This window comes from Microcebus murinus, chromosome 1 (assembly GCF_040939455.1).
Source record: "Microcebus murinus isolate Inina chromosome 1, M.murinus_Inina_mat1.0, whole genome shotgun sequence".
Classification (NCBI taxonomy): domain Eukaryota; kingdom Metazoa; phylum Chordata; class Mammalia; order Primates; family Cheirogaleidae; genus Microcebus; species Microcebus murinus.
In genome coordinates, this window is record NC_134104.1 from 91,191,863 (window position 1) to 91,211,144 (window position 19,282).

General features: G+C 34.7%; 1 protein-coding gene across 6 annotated transcripts in view; it reads left to right on the forward strand.

The window, feature by feature from the left end:
- PHC3 (polyhomeotic homolog 3) overlaps nt 1–19,282 on the forward strand; it is a 76,810-nt gene that overhangs the window by 41,649 nt on the left and 15,879 nt on the right. For 4 of the 6 annotated variants that reach the window (XR_001157671.3, XM_012779257.3, XM_012779263.3 and 1 more), the window contains exons 8-12: nt 3,761–4,632; nt 4,932–4,979; nt 10,459–10,609; nt 14,678–14,928; nt 19,044–19,203. Coding sequence is in view for 5 of the 6 variants with exons in the window: in XM_012779257.3 (XP_012634711.1) it covers nt 3,761–4,632; nt 4,932–4,979; nt 10,459–10,609; nt 14,678–14,928; nt 19,044–19,203 (1,482 nt within the window). In the remaining variant the exon portion in view is untranslated. The remainder of the gene's footprint in view (nt 1–3,760; nt 4,633–4,931; nt 4,980–10,458; nt 10,610–14,677; nt 14,929–19,043; nt 19,204–19,282) is intronic. The other 2 variants (XM_012779261.3, XM_076003932.1) reach the window with 1 other exon arrangement.

Genomic DNA, 19,282 nt, shown 5'->3' on the forward strand with positions numbered 1-19,282 from the left:
AATTATAATTCCAAATTCAGATCTTAAATCTATTACCCAAACTCTAGTTTTCCACAGTGTTGTCGATTAGAAACAAAACCACACAGAACATCCTAAACCACATAAACCTTTGTAGTGATCAAAGTTACATGTTTGTTAAGCTTTACACTACAGTTATTCAGAGCAATTCATATCTTCTAGCAAGGCCACAGCTATATTTTTCACCCTTTTAGTTTTTCTGCTTTTATTGGTGGGAAGTTATTCTGAAGATAAGATATTTTGGGAAATTCTAAAATTGTTAATTTGTCCTTTTCCTCAATTAGAAAAATGTTCCTTCAGGTTTTTTTTTTGTTTTTTTTTGATGCTGGGGCTAGAGTACAATGGCATCATCATAACTCACTGCAACCTCAAACTCCTGAGCTCAAGTGATCTTCCTGCCCCAGTTTCCTGAGTAGCTAAGACTACAGGGGTGCACTGTTACATCCACATAATTTTTCTAGTTTTTGTAGAGATGGGGTCCCACTGTATTGCTCTGTCTGATCCCAAACTCCTGGCCTCAAGCGATATTCTCACCTTGGCCTCCCAAAGTGCTAGGATTACAGGCATGAGCCACCACACCTGGCCCCTTCAGGTCATTTTAAATGTAAAAAAAAATTTACTTGTATTCTAATTTAGTATAGTCAAATAATTATTATAATGGACGTGGTTATTGTTCTCTTACATGCATTTTTAGGGTGCTAAAGTAATTTGATTTTCTTTATCATTTCTCCTTGAAGGTGGAGTTTCCACTTGATACTTAGTAATTCTATTGTGAATACACAAAATAAAGGCAAACTTTAACCAAATGTTTGGAAATAATTAGAGCATTAGAGCTGAAGTTTCTAAATAGTGGTTTTTAGAGATTTTATGAAACCAGTCTAAATGGAAAAAATACATACTGTTTCTTGCAGACATTAATTCAGTATGCAGTTAAAAGGTCCTCTATTAATTAGTCTGCTCTGGGCGACATAATAAAATATCATAGGTGGCTTAAAGAACAGAAATTTATTTTCTCACAGTTCTGGAGGCAGGAAAGCCCAAGATCAAGGTCCAGCAGTGTTCAGTTTCTGGTGAGGGCTCTCTTTCTGCCTTGCAAATATCTTTATGTGGGCTTTACTCTGAGTATGTATGGGGTGTTTAGGAAAGGGGGGATAGCTTTCTGATGTCCCTTCTTAAAGGGACACAAATCTTATCATGTCAGGGCCCCAAACTTATAACTTCATTTAACCTTAATTACTTCTTTAGAGGTCCCATCTCCAAACACAGTCACGTATTGGGTTAGAGCTTCAATATATGAATTTTGGAAGGAGGCACAAACATTCAGTCCATAAGAGGGTCCTAGACTCAGGATTATGGCCTCTTTTAGACCCAATACTGTCCTTGATAGCCAAATGATTTCAGGCGAGTCACATAGCTACTCAGAGTTTCTTCATCTATAATATGCTGGTTTGGTATAGTACCCTGTCTACTTAGTGTGGTGGTTGTAACTATTGAATAAAATAATATGTTATTGTAAATAATAAAGAGTTACACATATTTGAGATGATGCTAACCATTAATTCTCCAAATATAAAGCCCCTCTGACAATAATAAAATGTTTATTAAAATCAGAGAAATCAGGTCCATTGGCACATCCCTGTAGTCCCAGCTATTCAAAAGGCTGAAGCAGGAGGATCACTTCAGCCCAGGAGTTCAAGGCTTCAGTGAGGTATGATCATGCCACTGCATTCCAGCCTGGGCAGCAGAGTAAGACACCATCTCTAAAATAATAATAATAATAAATCAGAGAGATTAACTAACATGATATGATTCTCTAGAGCACCAGGGCTTTTCTTGTGCAGAGATAATTGTTTCAAATATCCTCATAATTTTTCTGTTATATATGTGTCAGTTGAACTTACAGACTAATATAAAGTAACTCACTTTGATTTCTGATCCAAGAAAAATTTAATTCAGATGAAAGGATAGATTAATAACCTATTGAATTATCAGCTGTAGAATATAAAGGGGTTGCTTACTTGCTAGTGCACAGAATTGTTATTTAGTATATATAATATCCATTATATTTCAAGACTATGATAAATTTAAATTATAACTTTACTTAAAAATTGAATTAAAGTGGGCCTTTGCTGTTATATTTGGAAAAATTTTATTTTCTTATCTGTAAGAGGGAAATAATAAATGCTCACCTACTCCACAGGTATTTTGTGAATACAAATGAGAGAGATGCAAAATCACCTTGAGCCACTTGGAGGAAAGGCACTCTGTAGAAATCCTAGATTTTGTTAATTCACTTTTTTGAATACTCAAAAATATAGTCTACACCAATACAGTTACAAAGGGTGGACATAAAATTTTCAATCTTAGTTTGAATTGCCGGTCTAGTTATTATGTGAAAATTTTGTTAGATGAAATTTTAGACCTAATTTCCAATTTTTTTAACAATTAGTGGGTCTATCTATTGAACCTTCTAGAACCCTCTTTCTTGGGATGTTAATCAGATGTTAATTTCTTTAAAGGATCCCCAAAATATTAAATAATAACCAAGTGTAAAATGTTAAAAAAATGTTGGAAGTTTTTATGTCTGTTGTCACAAATGTGACTGGACATAAAAGTAGATGCGAGGGTGTTAGATAGTCCTTGTCTTAACATTCTGAGATTCAAAAAAAATTTTACCCCGTCTTTAGAGCTATTTTAAATGTGTATAATTTTTACATGATAGAAGTACTAAGCAATCATTTCAGTTTATTTTCTTATGAACTTAGTTTCCATCCTTGTTTATAGGGAGGTTTCACCAGCATCTCCCTCTGTGTAAATACGTGCATCAGTATGCAGAAGAGGCATAATGATGAGGAAGCCACTTATAACTCGATTATGTTAATTCTTTCAAATATTTATCCCTGTTGTGAGTGTCACCTCTGACACTGTCAGTTATAAATTATTGTAGGGTTTTTTGTGTGTGTTTTTTTTGGTGGAGGAGAGGTGTAAACAAGATCCTTTATTTAGATCGCATGGGCTTCTGATTGCCTCATTCTCTCAATCAAAGCTAGTGCTCTCCTGGATTTGGGATGGCCCCTAAGTTTTAATTCTTAGTTACAATGATTATTTAACTGTGCTACAGGATTCACACATGTGTTTTGCAATTGAATTAAATTGTACATAAAACATTTTCTCTTCTTGGATTAAATAATCCAGACTCTTCATCTCACCTCAAATTTGGAAACTCATTTTGGAAGCTTTATAAGTAATTACCTTGACTATTTGTTTGGAAGCATGTTTAGATATAGATTAGAAAGGATGAGACTTATTTTATGAATTTTAATATAGAATTTTTATGATTTCTAAGTTATCTCTGTATATATTAAACTTGTTCAATGATGATACTCTTTTCCCCCAAAGAATAAATTCAGGTGTATAAATTTTGCTAAAAAGTTGATGTAGCTTTTCTGGTGACCAATAAAATGTAGTAAGAATAAGTCATGTGTAAATTCAGATTTATGAGTTAATTGTTTTAGGTAGTTTTGGAACTTACCACGGTACAGCTTATTTTATGAAATTTTTACAGTTTTTCAGGGAAAATATGTTTGTCATTAAATTTTCAAATCACGCTGTGTGGAACACTTGTAATAGAATTCTGATGATTGTGACCTTCTAATGTAAAAACTTTATTCCTTTAGATTTATTAAAACATTTCTATGATATTTTTGAAATTGATACTAATTGTCATTTTTTTCTCTCACAGCTTCATATTCTCCAATTCAGCCTCATTCTCTAATAAAACATCAGCAGATTCCTCTTCATTCACCACCTTCCAAAGTTTCCCATCATCAACTGATTTTACAACAGCAGCAACAGCAAATTCAGCCAATCACACTTCAGAATTCAACTCAAGATCCACCCCCATCCCAGCACTGTATACCACTCCAAAACCATGGCCTTCCTCCAGCTCCCAGTAATGCTCAGTCGCAGCATTGTTCACCAATTCAGAGTCATCCCCCTCCTTTAACAGTGTCCCCTAATCAGTCACAGTCTGCACAGCAGTCTGTAGTGGTGTCTCCACCACCACCTCATTCACCAAGTCAGTCTCCTACTATAATTATTCATCCACAAGCACTTATTCAACCACACTCTCTTGTGTCATCAGCTCTCCAGCCAGGGCCAAATTTGCAGCCATCCACTGCTAATCAGGTGCAGCCTACAGCACAGCTGAATCTTCCTTCCCATCTTCCACTTCCAGCTTCCCCTGTTGTACATATTGGCCCAGTTCAGCAGTCAGCCTTAGTGTCCCCAAGTCAGCAGATTGTGTCTCCAACATCACACCAGCAATATTCAACCCTGCAATCCTCTCCAATTCCGATTGCAACCCCTCCACAGATTTCGGCATCTCCTCCAGCTCAGATTCCACCACTGCCCTTGCAGTCTATGCAATCTTTACAAGTGCAGCCTGAAATTCTATCCCCGGGCCAGGTTTTGGTGCAGAATGCTTTGGTGTCAGAAGAGGAGCTTCCAGCTGCAGAAGCTTTAGTCCAGTTGCCTTTTCAGACTCTTCCTCCTCCACAGACTGTTGCGGTAAACCTGCAAGTACAACCACCAGCACCTGTTGATCCACCAGTGGTAAGCCCTTGGAAGCTCTTTGACTTTCTTGCTGAACTGAAAGTACAAACTGTTTTCTGCCACAATGTTATATTGCTAGATCTAAATGCCTATGAATTTAAACAGCTTGAAATTTCCATATGTCAGTATTCTGACAAACATGCTGTATGGGCAAAAAAAAGAAAAAAAAATGCCATTGTTTGCTTAGTATGGTTGCATGCTTGATAATTTGTGATGGTTATTAAAGTCCCTCGTTAATTTTATTACTATTTAAACAAATCCATCTGCTATCTTTACAGAGTTGATTTTTTTTCCCCAAGGGAATGCATTTGAACCAGTGTCATCTGCACAAAGTTTTTTCTCTTAAGGTGATTATCCTTCATAGATCCCTTCTGTTGGCTTGTATGTTCTTAAACGTATGGTTTATCTAGCCTAACCTTTTTGGTTGTATGCATTCTGAAGTCCTGGGCCTTTAGGGGCTTTTGTTTCAAGGTGGAGGGGTATGCTTGTATGATTCTGGTAAAATTGTATTTTGTAATTAAAATTTTGTAAATCAAATTAACTTTTGTAAATTAAATTAGATTTTATAAATAAAATTTAATTTTATAAATTTTTATTTTGCGGAAGAGTCTAACTTTGCAAAAATAATTAACTGTAGACCATCTCATAGAATTATTAAACTTCTGATATTTTATTTCTACCAAGGGAATATTTTAATACTTAAAATATTTCTCATTTAAAAAGCTCAATACTGAGGATGAAAAAAATCCATTGAGTGGAATAAACGTTTTGAATGTTTGAGATTGTAGTGAAATTTATAAGAATAAACCTCTAAAAATGGTTACATTTTGCCTAGAAAGGAAAATCATCTTGAAAAATATTTTTTTTAAACGTTCTCTGAAAGAATTTATAAAACTTATAAAGTAACTTAGAATTAAATTGAAATAAGGTCTACTAATGTTTAGTCAGAATGATCAAATTCATAACAATTTCTAACTGAGGAGAGGAATCTTCCTATGGGGAGGTTTTATATCAAACTTCATTAAAAAGATTTTATAACTTAAAGGCTCATAAACATTAGCTCAGAAAGGAAACAAGTTTCAAAGTCTGTTTTTTAATAGGAAACATTTTGGTTTTCAAGATGCAAGGTTTTGTTTTTTTTCTTTTTGTCATTCTGATTGATCGTAATAGGTATAAAGAGATTGAATTCCACTTCCTATTCATTTTTATTAAAAACAGAACAAAACAACAGTGGACATTTAGAATTAAGTTTTTCATTCACTTACGTGTCTATATTTTCTTTTTTAGTAGATTTTTAAGAGTTTACAATGGATATTATAACAGAAACACAGTTTAGTAAGTACCTTCAAAGAAATAAAATTTACTTTAAATTTATTTTCTCAGTATCTAGTTCAGTGATTTGGTTTTTGGCAAGTAAAAAAAAATTTCTGTATAATCTTTATATTTTCCTAATTGTTTTTATTAGGGGAAACTTTGGAGGAATGTATTTGGGATAGAAGTATCAAAAACATAACACTTTTAAAAAACTAAATTAAAGCTAAAAATATTTAATATCTTATTTTGTTGCTTCTTGCCTTGATCCCTTTTTCAATTTTAAAAAAGTTCATGTTATATCATTTTTGGAAATTTTTTTTTTTTTTTTTTTTTTTTGAGACAGAGTCTCGCTTGTTGCCCAGGCTAGAGTGAGTGCCATGGCGTCAGCCTAGCTCACAGCAACCTCAAACTCCTGGGCTCAAGCAGTCATCCTGCCTCAGCCTCCCGAGTAGCTGGGACTACAGGCATGCGCCACCATGCCCGGCTAATTTTTTCTATATATATTAGTTGGCCAATTAATTTCTTTCTATTTATAGTAGAGACGGGGTCTCGCTCTTGCTCAGGCTGGTTTCGAACTCCTGACCTCGAGCAATCCGCCCGCCTCAGCCTCCCAGAGTGCTAGGATTACAGGCGTGAGCCACCGCGCCCGGCTCATTTTTGGAATTTTTTTAAAAAATGAAATTAATAACTTTTTCTCTGCTATTACTGATATGGTCATTATGGTTGCTGTAGATGTTCCCATGTTACCTTTTTAAAAAAATCTTCTACCTTTCTTTGAGTAATATAGCTCTTATTACTAAACTCCTATATTTTCTTTTATTATCTTTAACCAAATGTGTTATTTTTTTCTAGTTATTAAACTGCTATATTTTCTTTTATTTTCTTTGACCAAATATGAAGAAACACGTTTTTTCACAAATTATACTTTCCCAATTGTTTCAAATATTTAAAAGTAGAGAGATGTGAAATTTTGAAAGACAAAGATGATTATCAAAGTAAAATCAATATTTTTTTAAAAGATATATTTTTCAAAGAATTAAAGTTTAATTGTCATTTGGGTATAAATAAGATATGTTGAGGGTAGATAATTTAGAACTAATAAATAAATGTTCCTCAGTTTATTTAGGAAAGGGAGACATGGGAATAATGGACTTTATTGAGGTAAGTTTGGCAGTCTTTGCTATTTTTAGAATAGTTATAGTTATGAGCTGAACAGTAATTGTGATGTGCAGTTTCCTAATGATCTTGTGAGCATAATCTCTACTTCTTTGCTTTTTTTCCCCCAACATTTTAGTTGTTGCATTTTTATTTTTTTTAATGTGGATCCTGCCAGATGTGTGCGACAGATTTGTTTTTGCCTTCTTCTTTTATTCATTAACTTATTTTGCCTTTACTTGAGAGATTTGGATGTATGTATACTTAGCCTTAAGTATGAAGAATGAAAAGTATTTTATAATATTTGTTGAAGGGTTCACAATATGCTGTTTGTGTTATGGCTCTTTCCATCCTTTGAACTCTTTCATTCTTTTTTAAAAATCAGAATTCTATACCTGAATAAGCTTTGATTCCTTAAAAGATACTGTAGCAGATGTTTGAATAACATGTGACAGCATTAAGATTAAAGAGAGTTTCAGCATTTTAAGAAAAGATACTGTTCTTTGGAAGAAAAGTAACATCTACTAAAGGGAGGCTACATAGATAAAATTGAACTGGTTGATAAAACCATACTTCTTTAATTACCTCTGAATTAACATCCTCACCACGGAGGCAAATTAAAATAATTGCTACTACAGCAGATGTCCCTGGGCAGTAGGTTTTTTTCTTAACCCTGCAGAATTTTTTTGGTGATTTTCCCTATATTGGGCATTATCATCATTTTAAAAATTGTTACCATGAACAGATCCTAGCAGCTGTAATTGTTACATTGAACAGTAACAAACAACTGTCTTAGCTTCTGAGTTCCAGGCATGAGGCAAGGAATCTCTCTTGGTGAAACTAGTTTCCAGATGCAGGGTTGTGAGCAAATAAATACTTTGCCTACTTAGTAGCTGATTTGGATCAGAATTCTGGATATTATATTTGATATAAAATTAGTTAACAGTAGGATTTTTAAGTTTTAAAAACGGTAGAAAGGCCGGGCGCGGTGGCTCACGCCTGTAATCCTAGCTCTCTGGGAGGCCGAGGCGGGCGGATTGCTCGAGGTCGGGAGTTCAAAACCAGCCTGAGCAAGAGCGAGACCCCGTCTCTACTATAAATAGAAAGAAACTAATTGGCCAACTAATATATATAGAAAAAATTAGCCGGGCATGGTGGCGCATGCCTGTAGTCCCAGCTACTTGGGAGGCTGAGACAGAAGGATCGCTTGAGCCCAGGAGTCTGAGGTTGCTGTGAGCTAGGCTGACGCCACGGCACTCACTCTAGCCTAGGCAACAAAGCGAGACTCTGTCTCAAAAAAAAAAAAAAAAAAAAAAAAACGGTAGAAAATAACCCCATGTTTTATTCTTAATAGAGGCTTGCAAAGATTTTTATTTATTTATTTATTTATTTATTTATTTATTTATTTATTTATTTATTTATTTATTTATTTATTTATTTTTGAGACAGAGTCTCGCTTTCTTGCCTAGGCTAGAGTGAGTGCCGTGGCGTCAGCCTAGCTCACAGCAACCTCAAACTCCTGGGCTCAAGTGATCCTCCTGCCTCAGCCTCCCGAGTAGCTGGGACTACAGGCACAAGCCACCATGCCCGGCTGATTTTTATATATATATATATTAGTTGGCCAATTAATTTCTTTCTATTTTTATGGTAGAGACGGGGTCTCGCTCAGGTTGGTTTTGAACTCCTGACCTTGAGCAATCCGCCCGCCTCGGCCTCCCAGAGTGCTAGGATTACAGGCGTGAGCCACCGCGCCCGGCCTTATTTATTTTTTTTAACTGGCACCTGTTGCTAGATATACCTTTATAGATGAACTTCATAGTTTCTTTTATAACACATGGTTTATACAGGTTTCAGATATCTTGATTTATAGATATATATATATATATTTTTTGAGATAAGTATCTTGCTCTGTTGCCCAGGCTAGAGTACAGTGGCATCATCATAGCTCACTGCAACCTCCAACTCCTAGGTTCAAGCAATCCTCCTGCCTCAACCTCCCAAGTGCTGGAACAACAGGTGTGCAACACCATGCCTGGCTAATTTTTCTATTTTTTGTAGAGACAGGGTTCTCACTATGTTGCTCAGGCTGATCTAGAACTCCTGGCATCAAGCAATCCTCTCGCCTCGGCTTCCCAAAGTGCCTGGCCAATTTTATATTCAAATCATCAAAATTTTTAAATAGTTTGATTAAAAATACATACAACATTAGATCACTGAAAGTTTTTTTTTTGTAAATATTGAAAGGTTTTTTGTTTGTAACATTTACTGGAATTTTAATCATTTTGGTTAAGTAATGTTAAGAAAACTAATAATCTTGGTAAGTTTAAGTAATAAGCTTTGTATGTAAAAGAATGGAGATGAGCTGTCTTACGGCTTTGTTTTTAGTAACCTATCATCTTTCACAAATAATGGTTAAGGAAATAATAAATGATGACAGATTAAAATACCTCTGTCAGTCTCTAGAAGTCCACTTTGAAAACTAAGCCTTAAGTTTAAAGAAACATTAGGAATAAGTTACTTCTAGTTATATAGCTCCTTCTTAGAGTGCTTTTGATTCCATCTTCCTTAAGTATGATCTTTACAATTGGATAACAGAGTGGTTAAGCTAAAGACTTAAAAACTTTCCCCTATAAGTATGGAACAATGTTAAAGAGATGAAAAATATTATGTCAAATAGCTTAGGGTGTGTGTGTATCTGTATTTTAAGGACCAATATTTTCTGTTTACATATTAGCTTATAAAGATTTATTAGATTCTTGAGTGAGGCAAAAGGAAAGAGGAGATATAATTGCATATCTTTTTTGTAGATTCTCAGACATTACCTTTCATAATTTAATTCACATGATAATAATAATGAAGAGCCAGGAATATAGTCCTCTTGGCAGTACATATCTTGATAATAGTGTGTGTCAGTTTGGAGATTTATTTACTGTGCCTGTGAAAAATATTAGGATATATTTTGATTTATGACAATTAGAAGTTAACAAAAACAATTCTATAATTCTTGAGATAGTTATTTGATTGTGTAAAATTAAAACTTTTTTTTTTAATTCTCAAAAATAATGTCCAGACTTGATTATCATTCTTTTGGAAACCTTAATGAATTTTGGCCTAGATACTGATCCACAACTTGGCCTAGATACTGATCTACAGATTGCTTTCAGTCAAATATTATTAAGTATTATGAAAAACTTCATTTGAGCAATTTTAAAGTTTTACTTTCAACTTTTCAGAATAGCCATTTTGCCTTGTTTTTAAATGTAATATACTTAGGGTTTAATTTTTTTAAATTAAGCTAAAAATACCTCATTCAGTGTATTTTTGGAAACATTAAGGCAACGTGGTTTGTCATTACAGGTTTATCAAGTAGAAGATGTGTGTGAAGAAGAAATGCCAGAAGAGTCAGATGAATGTGTCCGGATGGATAGAACCCCACCACCACCCACTTTATCTCCAGCAGCTATAACTGTGGGGAGAGAAGATTTGACTTCTGAACATCCTTTGTTAGGTGAGGAAATAGCAAAATTTGGGAGAATTGTTCCATTTGATACATGTTAGCAATGGGGAAAATTTATTTTTTCACTGGAGATCACATTAAACCAATTTGTTATTGTAGTTATTATAATTGCAGCAAAAGATAGAGTTCAAGGTGTTTTTTTTTTTTAATGAGGAACAATTAGTTTATTAAAGAGTAAGTAAGAACTATTGTCTTCTTAGAAAATTCTTTAATAGCAGGGAGTCAGTAGTTTTATAGATTGTTCAATACCACCCAAATGAAAAACTTACCATTTCAGTCTTCTAATTTTTAGTGATTTGTACAGAGGTGTTTCATTTGCCCAGTTTATTCACCCTTAATCTAAATAATATACTAATCTTGGTTCAGGGCTTGTTTTAAATATTCTTTTCTATTGACTATCTAACAGGTCTCATGATCATTTTCAGTTAAGAAGGACTATTGTAATAGGCATGGAAACAAATTGTAATGGGACACTTGACTCAGCTAAAGCAACCCTTGTTTGTTTTCTTCAGTATGCAGCATCCCCTTCCCATCCCTTCTCTCAAGCTTTTATTACTTCACTACTAATGTGAATTTCTGGAAAGCATAGAAGGGGAAAATTAATTTTCTTTTAGCTTTTTCCCCTTCTGAGACACAGAAAATGTTTAGCCAACAAAATTATATATAAGATTTAAGGCCGAGTACAGTGGGAACTTGAGACAGGACAATCGCCTGAGGCCAGGAGTTCAAGATCAGCCTGAGCAACATAGTGAGATCCCATCTCTACAAAATATAAAAAAAATTAACCGAGTGTCAAGAATGGAAAAACAAGCACCACATGTACTCACCAGCAAATTGGTATTAACTGATCAGCACCTAAGTGGACACATGGGAATTACATTTATTGGGTGTTGGGCAGCTGAGAGGAGGAAGGAGGGGGCAAGTATATACATACATAATGAGTGAGATGTGCACCGTCTCGGGGATGGTCACACTTGAAGCTCAGACTTGTGGGCGGAGAGAGGCAAGGGCATTATATGCAACCTTAAATTTGTACCCCCAAAATCTGCTGAAATAATAAAAAAAAATTAACTGGGTGTGATGGCATGCTCCTGTACTTTGACCTACTTAGGAGTTTGAGGCAGGGAGGATCTCTTGAGCCCGTGAGTTTGAGGTTGTAGCGAGCTATGATGATGCCACTGCACTCTAGCTTAGGCAAGAGAGCAAGACCCTATCTCAAAAAAAAAAAAAAAAAATTAAGACAAGTTTTATATTACTGCCTTTGTTTACTCAAAATAATACCTCAAAAGATATACTTAAGAAAGTCTAACTATAGTATTAAATCTTTGGTTTCTTTATACTGAAAATGGATTTATATTGCTGCAGATTTCTTAGAGTTTCGATTTAAAGGCAGACATATAAGTATTATTGAATACTAAACTTGCATTGTGACTGACTTAATTACAAAATAAACTTTACTAATGGTATTCAAAGGAAATTTAAACATTTTTGAAATATTGGAACACAAGAATATCTTTGCATGTTTTCCTCAGGAATATAATCTGAGATCCTGTCAGGCCCATCTCTCTGGCTAAATTGTCTAACTACCATGTGGACTTTTGAATCTTCCCATAATTTACTTCATATTTATCACTCCTCTGTAGGATATGGGGGAGGGGAGAGCACAAATGGATTTTTAGAATAACTTTTATCAAATCATGAAATAAACTACCTTGCAAAAATAAGAATTGTTTCCATCTAGGATTCAGTTTTTATAAATCTGTAAAAGTTTTTTAAGAGTAAAATTAGCATCTATACAAAAATGTAGAAAAAGCTCATAGGTCTTGCTCAGAAAATGAGACGATAATCTGTGACAGAGTCCTTTCAGTTAGTTTTTCTCTCACGCTTATCTTAAATCTAGAGGATATAATAATTATATTTCTGTTCTACTGTAACATATCAGTGTTACTCATGTTTTCAATTTTAGCTGTTTATAAACTAGCAAATAATAGCTACTAGCTTTTTCAAAAAGTCAGTATTTTTTTAGGCGGCATCTGGCTCTGTCACCGAGGCTGCAGTCCAGTGTCGTGATTATAAATCAGTATAACCTTCAGTTGCTGGACTTAAGAGATCTTCCTGCTTCAGCTTCCCGAGTAGCTAGGATTACAGGCACATGCCATCATGTTTGACTTTTTTTTTTTTTAGAAATGGGAAATGGGGTCTTGCTGTGTTGCTGAGGCTGGTATCAAACTCCTGGCCTCAAGTGATCCTCCTTCCTCACCCTCCCAAAGCGCTGGGATTACAGGCATGAGTCCCTGGCCCTACAGTTCTATTTTTAACAAAATTTAGGACTATATAAGATTGGTACTTTGTATTAGTATGTATGATCTAAATAGAAATTAATTAGAACATACACCAAGTAGTATTCCCTGAGCAAACCAAATTATACCTAATGCAGCTTTGTATTTCTAAAGTAACAAAGTATATCTAAATTTGTAAGGGACGTTAAAATTTTATTTTATTTCAGTTCCCCACAGATTTATTTTTCTTCCAACAGAAAAATGCCTGTCAATTCCACTTCAGAATTTTCTATCTTTTATGCTTTGTCTCCTAGAAATACATGTGAAGATTTGGTATGTAGGATAGGCTTTTTGTGGAATTTCTCAGTTTGATAACATATGTGTCCAATTGTTCCCAGAAATCAGCAAATTAGCATTTTTTGATTTTCTTTTTTTTACTTTTTATAGATTGTGTGACTTTAAACAGATGTTTCCATACAGTTGATTATGGTGGATTATCTGGTGGAACTAGGTTAATTTATGACTGTAATAATGCTGTGCAAGGCTTATGTAATATTAATCATATTGGAGTTACTAATGATAAACTGTTAGTGTTTCCATTTCTGAGACTATACAGATGATTACTATACTATTTTATCAGCTGAGTTTTCTATTCTTTACAGATTCCTATTTTTTCTTCTCTCCCTAGCTGGGTTATATTTTGAGCATCTTTGATAGGTGGTATCAATCCTTTTCATACTGATGGTGGAGAAGAGTTAACATAACAATTAAGAGCATGGTCTCCAGAACCAAACTGACTGGGTTAGTATCCCAGCTCCACTACTTATTTGCTGTGTGCCCTTAAGGCAAGTTAATCTCTCTGTCTTGGTTTCCTCATCTTTAAAATTGAGATAACAACAGGATGTACCCATAGGATAGTTATAAAGATTAATATGAGTTATACCATGTAAAAGCATTGAACATAGTACCAGTATATGGGTGCTCAGTATTATTGTTATCTTTATATGCATGCTCTTTTTTTCTCTTGCTCAGATAGAATACCTGTAGTTACTGAAGTTCCTAGATATCAGCTGGTTCCATCTTTCCACTTTAGTAAAGGGTTGGTGCTACTGAATGGGTAGGAAAAATCTTCATTATAGGGCCGCTGGGTCTGTCTTATCATGGTCTTTATAGTGGTAAGGGAAGGAATCACAGTGATCCAGCCCAACATTTTGCATTTGCTAAAGTGCTCTTCAAAATTGATATACACAGTGCTGCTGAAGAGTTGTTTTTTTTTTTTTTAAATTGTGTGAGGATTTGGAGGTAGTTTTCGTCCTTGAAGTTAAGGGTGATGATTGTGTAACTCATTAAAATTCCTACTTATTCTGTGGATCTCATGATCTTGTTTCATTTAAATGTACTTTCAAAGTACTCCCCCACTCTGCTCATATCATTAGGAATATAGGGACTTTAATGTCTGTATAGCTTAAAATAAAAAAACTTAAGTGCCAGTTTTAGTAATTATCCGTAAGTTGATATTCTGAAACATTTTCATGTCTTATGGGATAGTTTTTTAAACCAAGAGTTGAACAAGTTACTCTCTTGCATAAAGTAAGAATAATAATAGTTTCTACCTCAGAAGGTTATGGTGCAGATTAAATGAGATAATGAATATAAAGTTCTTAAAACAGTTTTTTGGAAAGAACCAAATATTAACTGTTATTGTTATTAATGTTTATCCTCTTTCATTTTTGCCTGGGCAAACTGCTAAAAATTTAAAAATTATTATTTTTTTTTTCAGAGCAAGTGGAATTACCTGCTGTGGCATCAGTCAGTGCTTCAGTAATTAAATCTCCATCAGATCCCTCACATGTTTCTATTCCTCCACCTCCACTCTTAATCCCAGCTGCTACCACAAGGAGTAATAGTATGTCTATGCATGGTAGCACTCTCAACATAGAAAACAAACCTCCACAGGCTATTGTTAAACCACAGATCTTGACGCATGTTATTGAGGGCTTTGTGATTCAGGAGGGATTGGAGCCATTTCCTGTAAGTAGCAAGCATATTTGTATGTGTGTGTGTGTGTGTGTGTCTTTATTATTCATATAACATTATTTCTTAAGTTGTCTTTTATTGTTCTCTAATAAAAATCTTATAATTTTATTTCAAAAAGTTGTCAGTCTTTATCTAGAATTTTATGCTATCTATTTAGAGGTATAAACTAAGAAAAAAATGAAAAAAATTTCAGGATATAGAGGTATCAATTTTATAATTTTTAGAGAAAGGTAGTTGGAAGTTTAGTGAAATAAACTTTTCTATTATTTTTTCTTTGCAAGGGGACTCAAATGACACCTAACGTGTTATTTTAAAAATAGTGTTTCAAAGTATGTGATACTGTGAGCCATAACTTGAGTGCAGAAAATATTAACTTCCCATTGACCTAATACATCTAAAGTTACCCAATTGATGGTTTAAAATTAGCAAATAGATTTTCCCATTATTCCTAAATTTCAGCCTTCAATCAGATATTAAAAGTGCTTTAAAATGTTCAGCTCAAAATGGAAGTGTTCTATCACTATAAGTCTTACAATTTGAGACTTGCTATACATAATTTCAGAATTCTTATAAGAAATCCAGCTTTAACACACATAAGACTGAACACAAAGACAATTAATTGGGTCACCAACTATCACAATGCAAGATTTTTACCCATGAATCTGAAAATTCAAAGGCCTTCAAAAGAAATATTTTGTATTTTTATGTCTCCCTATCTTCGATTTATTTTCTAAGAAAAAATGTTGATCTCTGGATACTAGCATGTAAATTATGTACATCTAGTCTCAAATCATAAGACTTGTGCTTATAAAACACCTTCATTTTGAGCTGAACATTTTAAAGCATTCTAAAAATCTGATTGAAGGCTAAAATTGAGAAACAGTGTTTTTCCCTATCTGCCACATAACTGACTGTGTCACTTTCATCATATTCTACCTTTCTGACCTTCATTTTGCTCATCTGGCAGATGGAGATGATATTTTGCTTCTTATGGTTGTTGAGAGAATTAAATGTGCATAAATTATTAATACTATGTATAGTGCCCGGACCTGAATAGCCATAGCTATTATTATCTGTTATCATTAGTGACAACCATAACTTTGGTTTTTTTCAGACTACAAAAGTAATACATGTTCTAAATGGAGAATTTGGAATGTATAGAGCAAACAATCTCCATTAATACCATAATGTGTATGTTTATATATATTTTTTCATATAATCAAGATTATTATTGTATTTATAGTTCTGTTTCTTTCACTTAATAAATTTGAGCTTTTATTTTCCCATATCATTAATAGTACTTTGGAAACATTATGAAAAGTTACATAATATTCTACTTTATGAACATTGATAATTTATGTAATCCTTCCATTGTTGGACATTTAGGTTTCCATTTTTTTACTATTCAGATAGTTCTGAAAGGAATATCTTTATATATAAATCATTTACATTTTAAATTAGTTTCTTAGCATGAATTCCTAGAAGTAGTTATGATATCACATATATATTCATAAGATTCTTCATATATATAGTGCCAAGCTATTTTTTGAAAAGATTATTTAAATTTATTCATCTACCAGAAGTATATGCCTTACCAGCATTGAATATTACAGTTTTTTTTAAGTAATAACTTCCATAAATTTTACTTGAAGCATATTAAATGTCTAACTGAAATGAACAAGATTAAAAAGTTTGTGGGTGGGCCGGGCGTGGTGGCTCATGCCTGTAATCCTAGCACTCTGGGAGACCAAGGCAGGCAAATCACTGAAGGTCAGGAGTTGGAAACCAGCCTGAGAAAGAGCGAGACCCTGTCTCTACTAAAAAAAATAGAAAGAAATTAATTGGCCAATTAAAAGTATATAGAAAAAATTAGCTGGGCATGGTGGCACATGCCTGTAGTCCCAGCTACTCGGGAGGCTGAGGCAGGAGGATCACTTGAGCCCAGGAGTTTGAGGTTGCTGTGAGTTAGGCTGATGCCATAGTACTCTAGCTCGGGCAACAGAGTGAGACTCTTGTCTCAAAAAAAAAAAAAAAAGTTTGTGGGTGATTACACTTTTAAGGTACAATGTAGACACTTCCGATAAGCTGTTATTCCCTATATGTGGCAGAAATTTGAGACTTAACCAGCATTCTTTTTTTTTAAATTTTTTTTGAAACAGAGTCTCACTTTGTTGCCTAGGCTAGAGTGCCATGTAGTGGTCTGTTGTGATCATTAATCCTGCAAATAAAAGACTTTGTGCATCAAAAATAAATCTTAAGGCCGGGGTGCTGGCTCATGTCTGTAATCCTAGCACTCTGGGAGGCCGAGGTGGGGGAATCACCCAAGGTCAGGAGTTCGAAACCAGCCTCAGTAAGAGCGAGACCCCGTCTCTACTAAAAATAGAAAGAAATTAATTGACCAACTAAAAATATATAGAAAAAATTAGCCAGGCATGGTGGCGCATGCCTGTAGTCCCAGCTACTCGGGAGGCTGAGGCAGGAAGATTGCTTGAGCCCAGGAGTTTGAGGTTGCTGTGAGCTAGGCTGACGCCATGGCACTCTAGCCTAGGCAATGGAGTGAGACTCTGTCTCAAAAATAAATAAATAAATAAAAATAAATCTTAAAAGTTATTGTAGGAAAGAACTCATTCAAAAAGTCCCCAAACAATAAATGTTGGCTTGGATGTGGAGAGATAGGAACACTCCTACACTGCTGGTGGGACTGTAAACTAGTACAACTCTGTGGAAAGCAATTTGGAGCTACCTTAATGTGATACAAGTAGATCTACCATTTGATCCAGCAATCCCACTACTGGGCATCTACCCAAAAGAAGAAATGACACTCTACAAAAAAGACACCTGCACTCGAACGTTTATAGCAGCACAGTTCACAATTGCAAAGTTGTGGGAACAACCCAAGTGCCCATCAATACATGAATGGATTAATAAAATGTGGTATATGTATACCATGGAGTACTATTCAGCTCTAAGAAACAATAGTGATATAGCACATCTTGTATATTCCTGGATAGAGCTGAAACCCATTCTACTAAGTGAAGTATCCCAAGAATGGAAAAACAAGAACCACATGTACTCACCAGCAAATTGGTATTAACTGATCAGCATCTAAGGAGACAAATAGGAATAACATTTATCGGGTGTTGGGCAGGTGGGAGGGGGGAGGAAGGGATGGGTATATACATACATAATGAGTGAGAGGTGCACTGTCTGGGGCAGGCTTCCTCAAACTACGGCCCAAGGGCCACATGCGGCCTGCCGAGGACATTTATCCAGCCCTCCAGGTGTTTTTGCTGCCGCTGCCTGTCCTGCTTAGCAGCTGACTCATCCTGGGCCCACAGTGCGCATGTGTGGAATGTGCACCGCACTCTCCAATGGCCCTCCAACAGTCTGAGGGACAGTGAACTGGCCCCCTGTTTAAAAGTTTGAGGACCCCTGGTCTGGGGTATGGTCATGCTTGAAGCTCTGACTCAAGAAGGGAGTGGGGACAAGGGCAATATATGTAACCTTAACATTTGTACCCCTATAATATGCTGAAATAAAAAAAAAGAACTCATTAATTGAGGATACTGGCTAATCAAAATTTATTGTTGATCTTTTATTTGTGTTATATTCATATGGAAAACACTGAATTTTCCAAAGGAAAAAAATTAGCACATAGAACTTGAGAGAGAATTGGTTAATAATGTAGAATTTTTTAAAGTTAAAAAAAAGAAAACCCAAAATCTAAATATACTGATAGTTATTGCCTTTGATTTTCAGTGTTGCTGAGCTACTCAGATATTCATAATGCAGGATAACTTGATGATTAATATTAATTTTGAATGTAAGGAATTGCTGAATTTTAAGACTTTTTAAAAACTACTTTCCTAAACTCAGATACTAGGTTTTATTTGACAGACAGTGTGAAGCAGTCATACTGCTGGTGACAAGAAATAAAGATTTTATACTTAACCTTTTCTCAAAGAATAAATCATGTAATGAATGCATCTGATCAGTTGAACAAGTAAATTATCACAAATAGCATTCATTTCAAGAGTGTTTTTTAGACTGAGTTATTTCTGAATGTCTTTTTAGAGATTATTTCGTTTTATTCTCTCTCCTTTTTAAAGGTGAGTCGTTCATCTTTGCTAATAGAACAGCCTGTTAAAAAAAGGCCTCTTTTGGATAATCAGGTGATAAATTCAGTGTGTGTTCAGCCAGAGCTACAGAATAATACAAAGCATGCTGATAACTCATCTGACACAGAGATGGAAGATATGATTGCTGAAGGTTTGTGGATTTTACTTAAGATACTTTTTAATTTCACTTTGACTTTTACTGCTTGGAACAGGACATAGATTTTTATTTT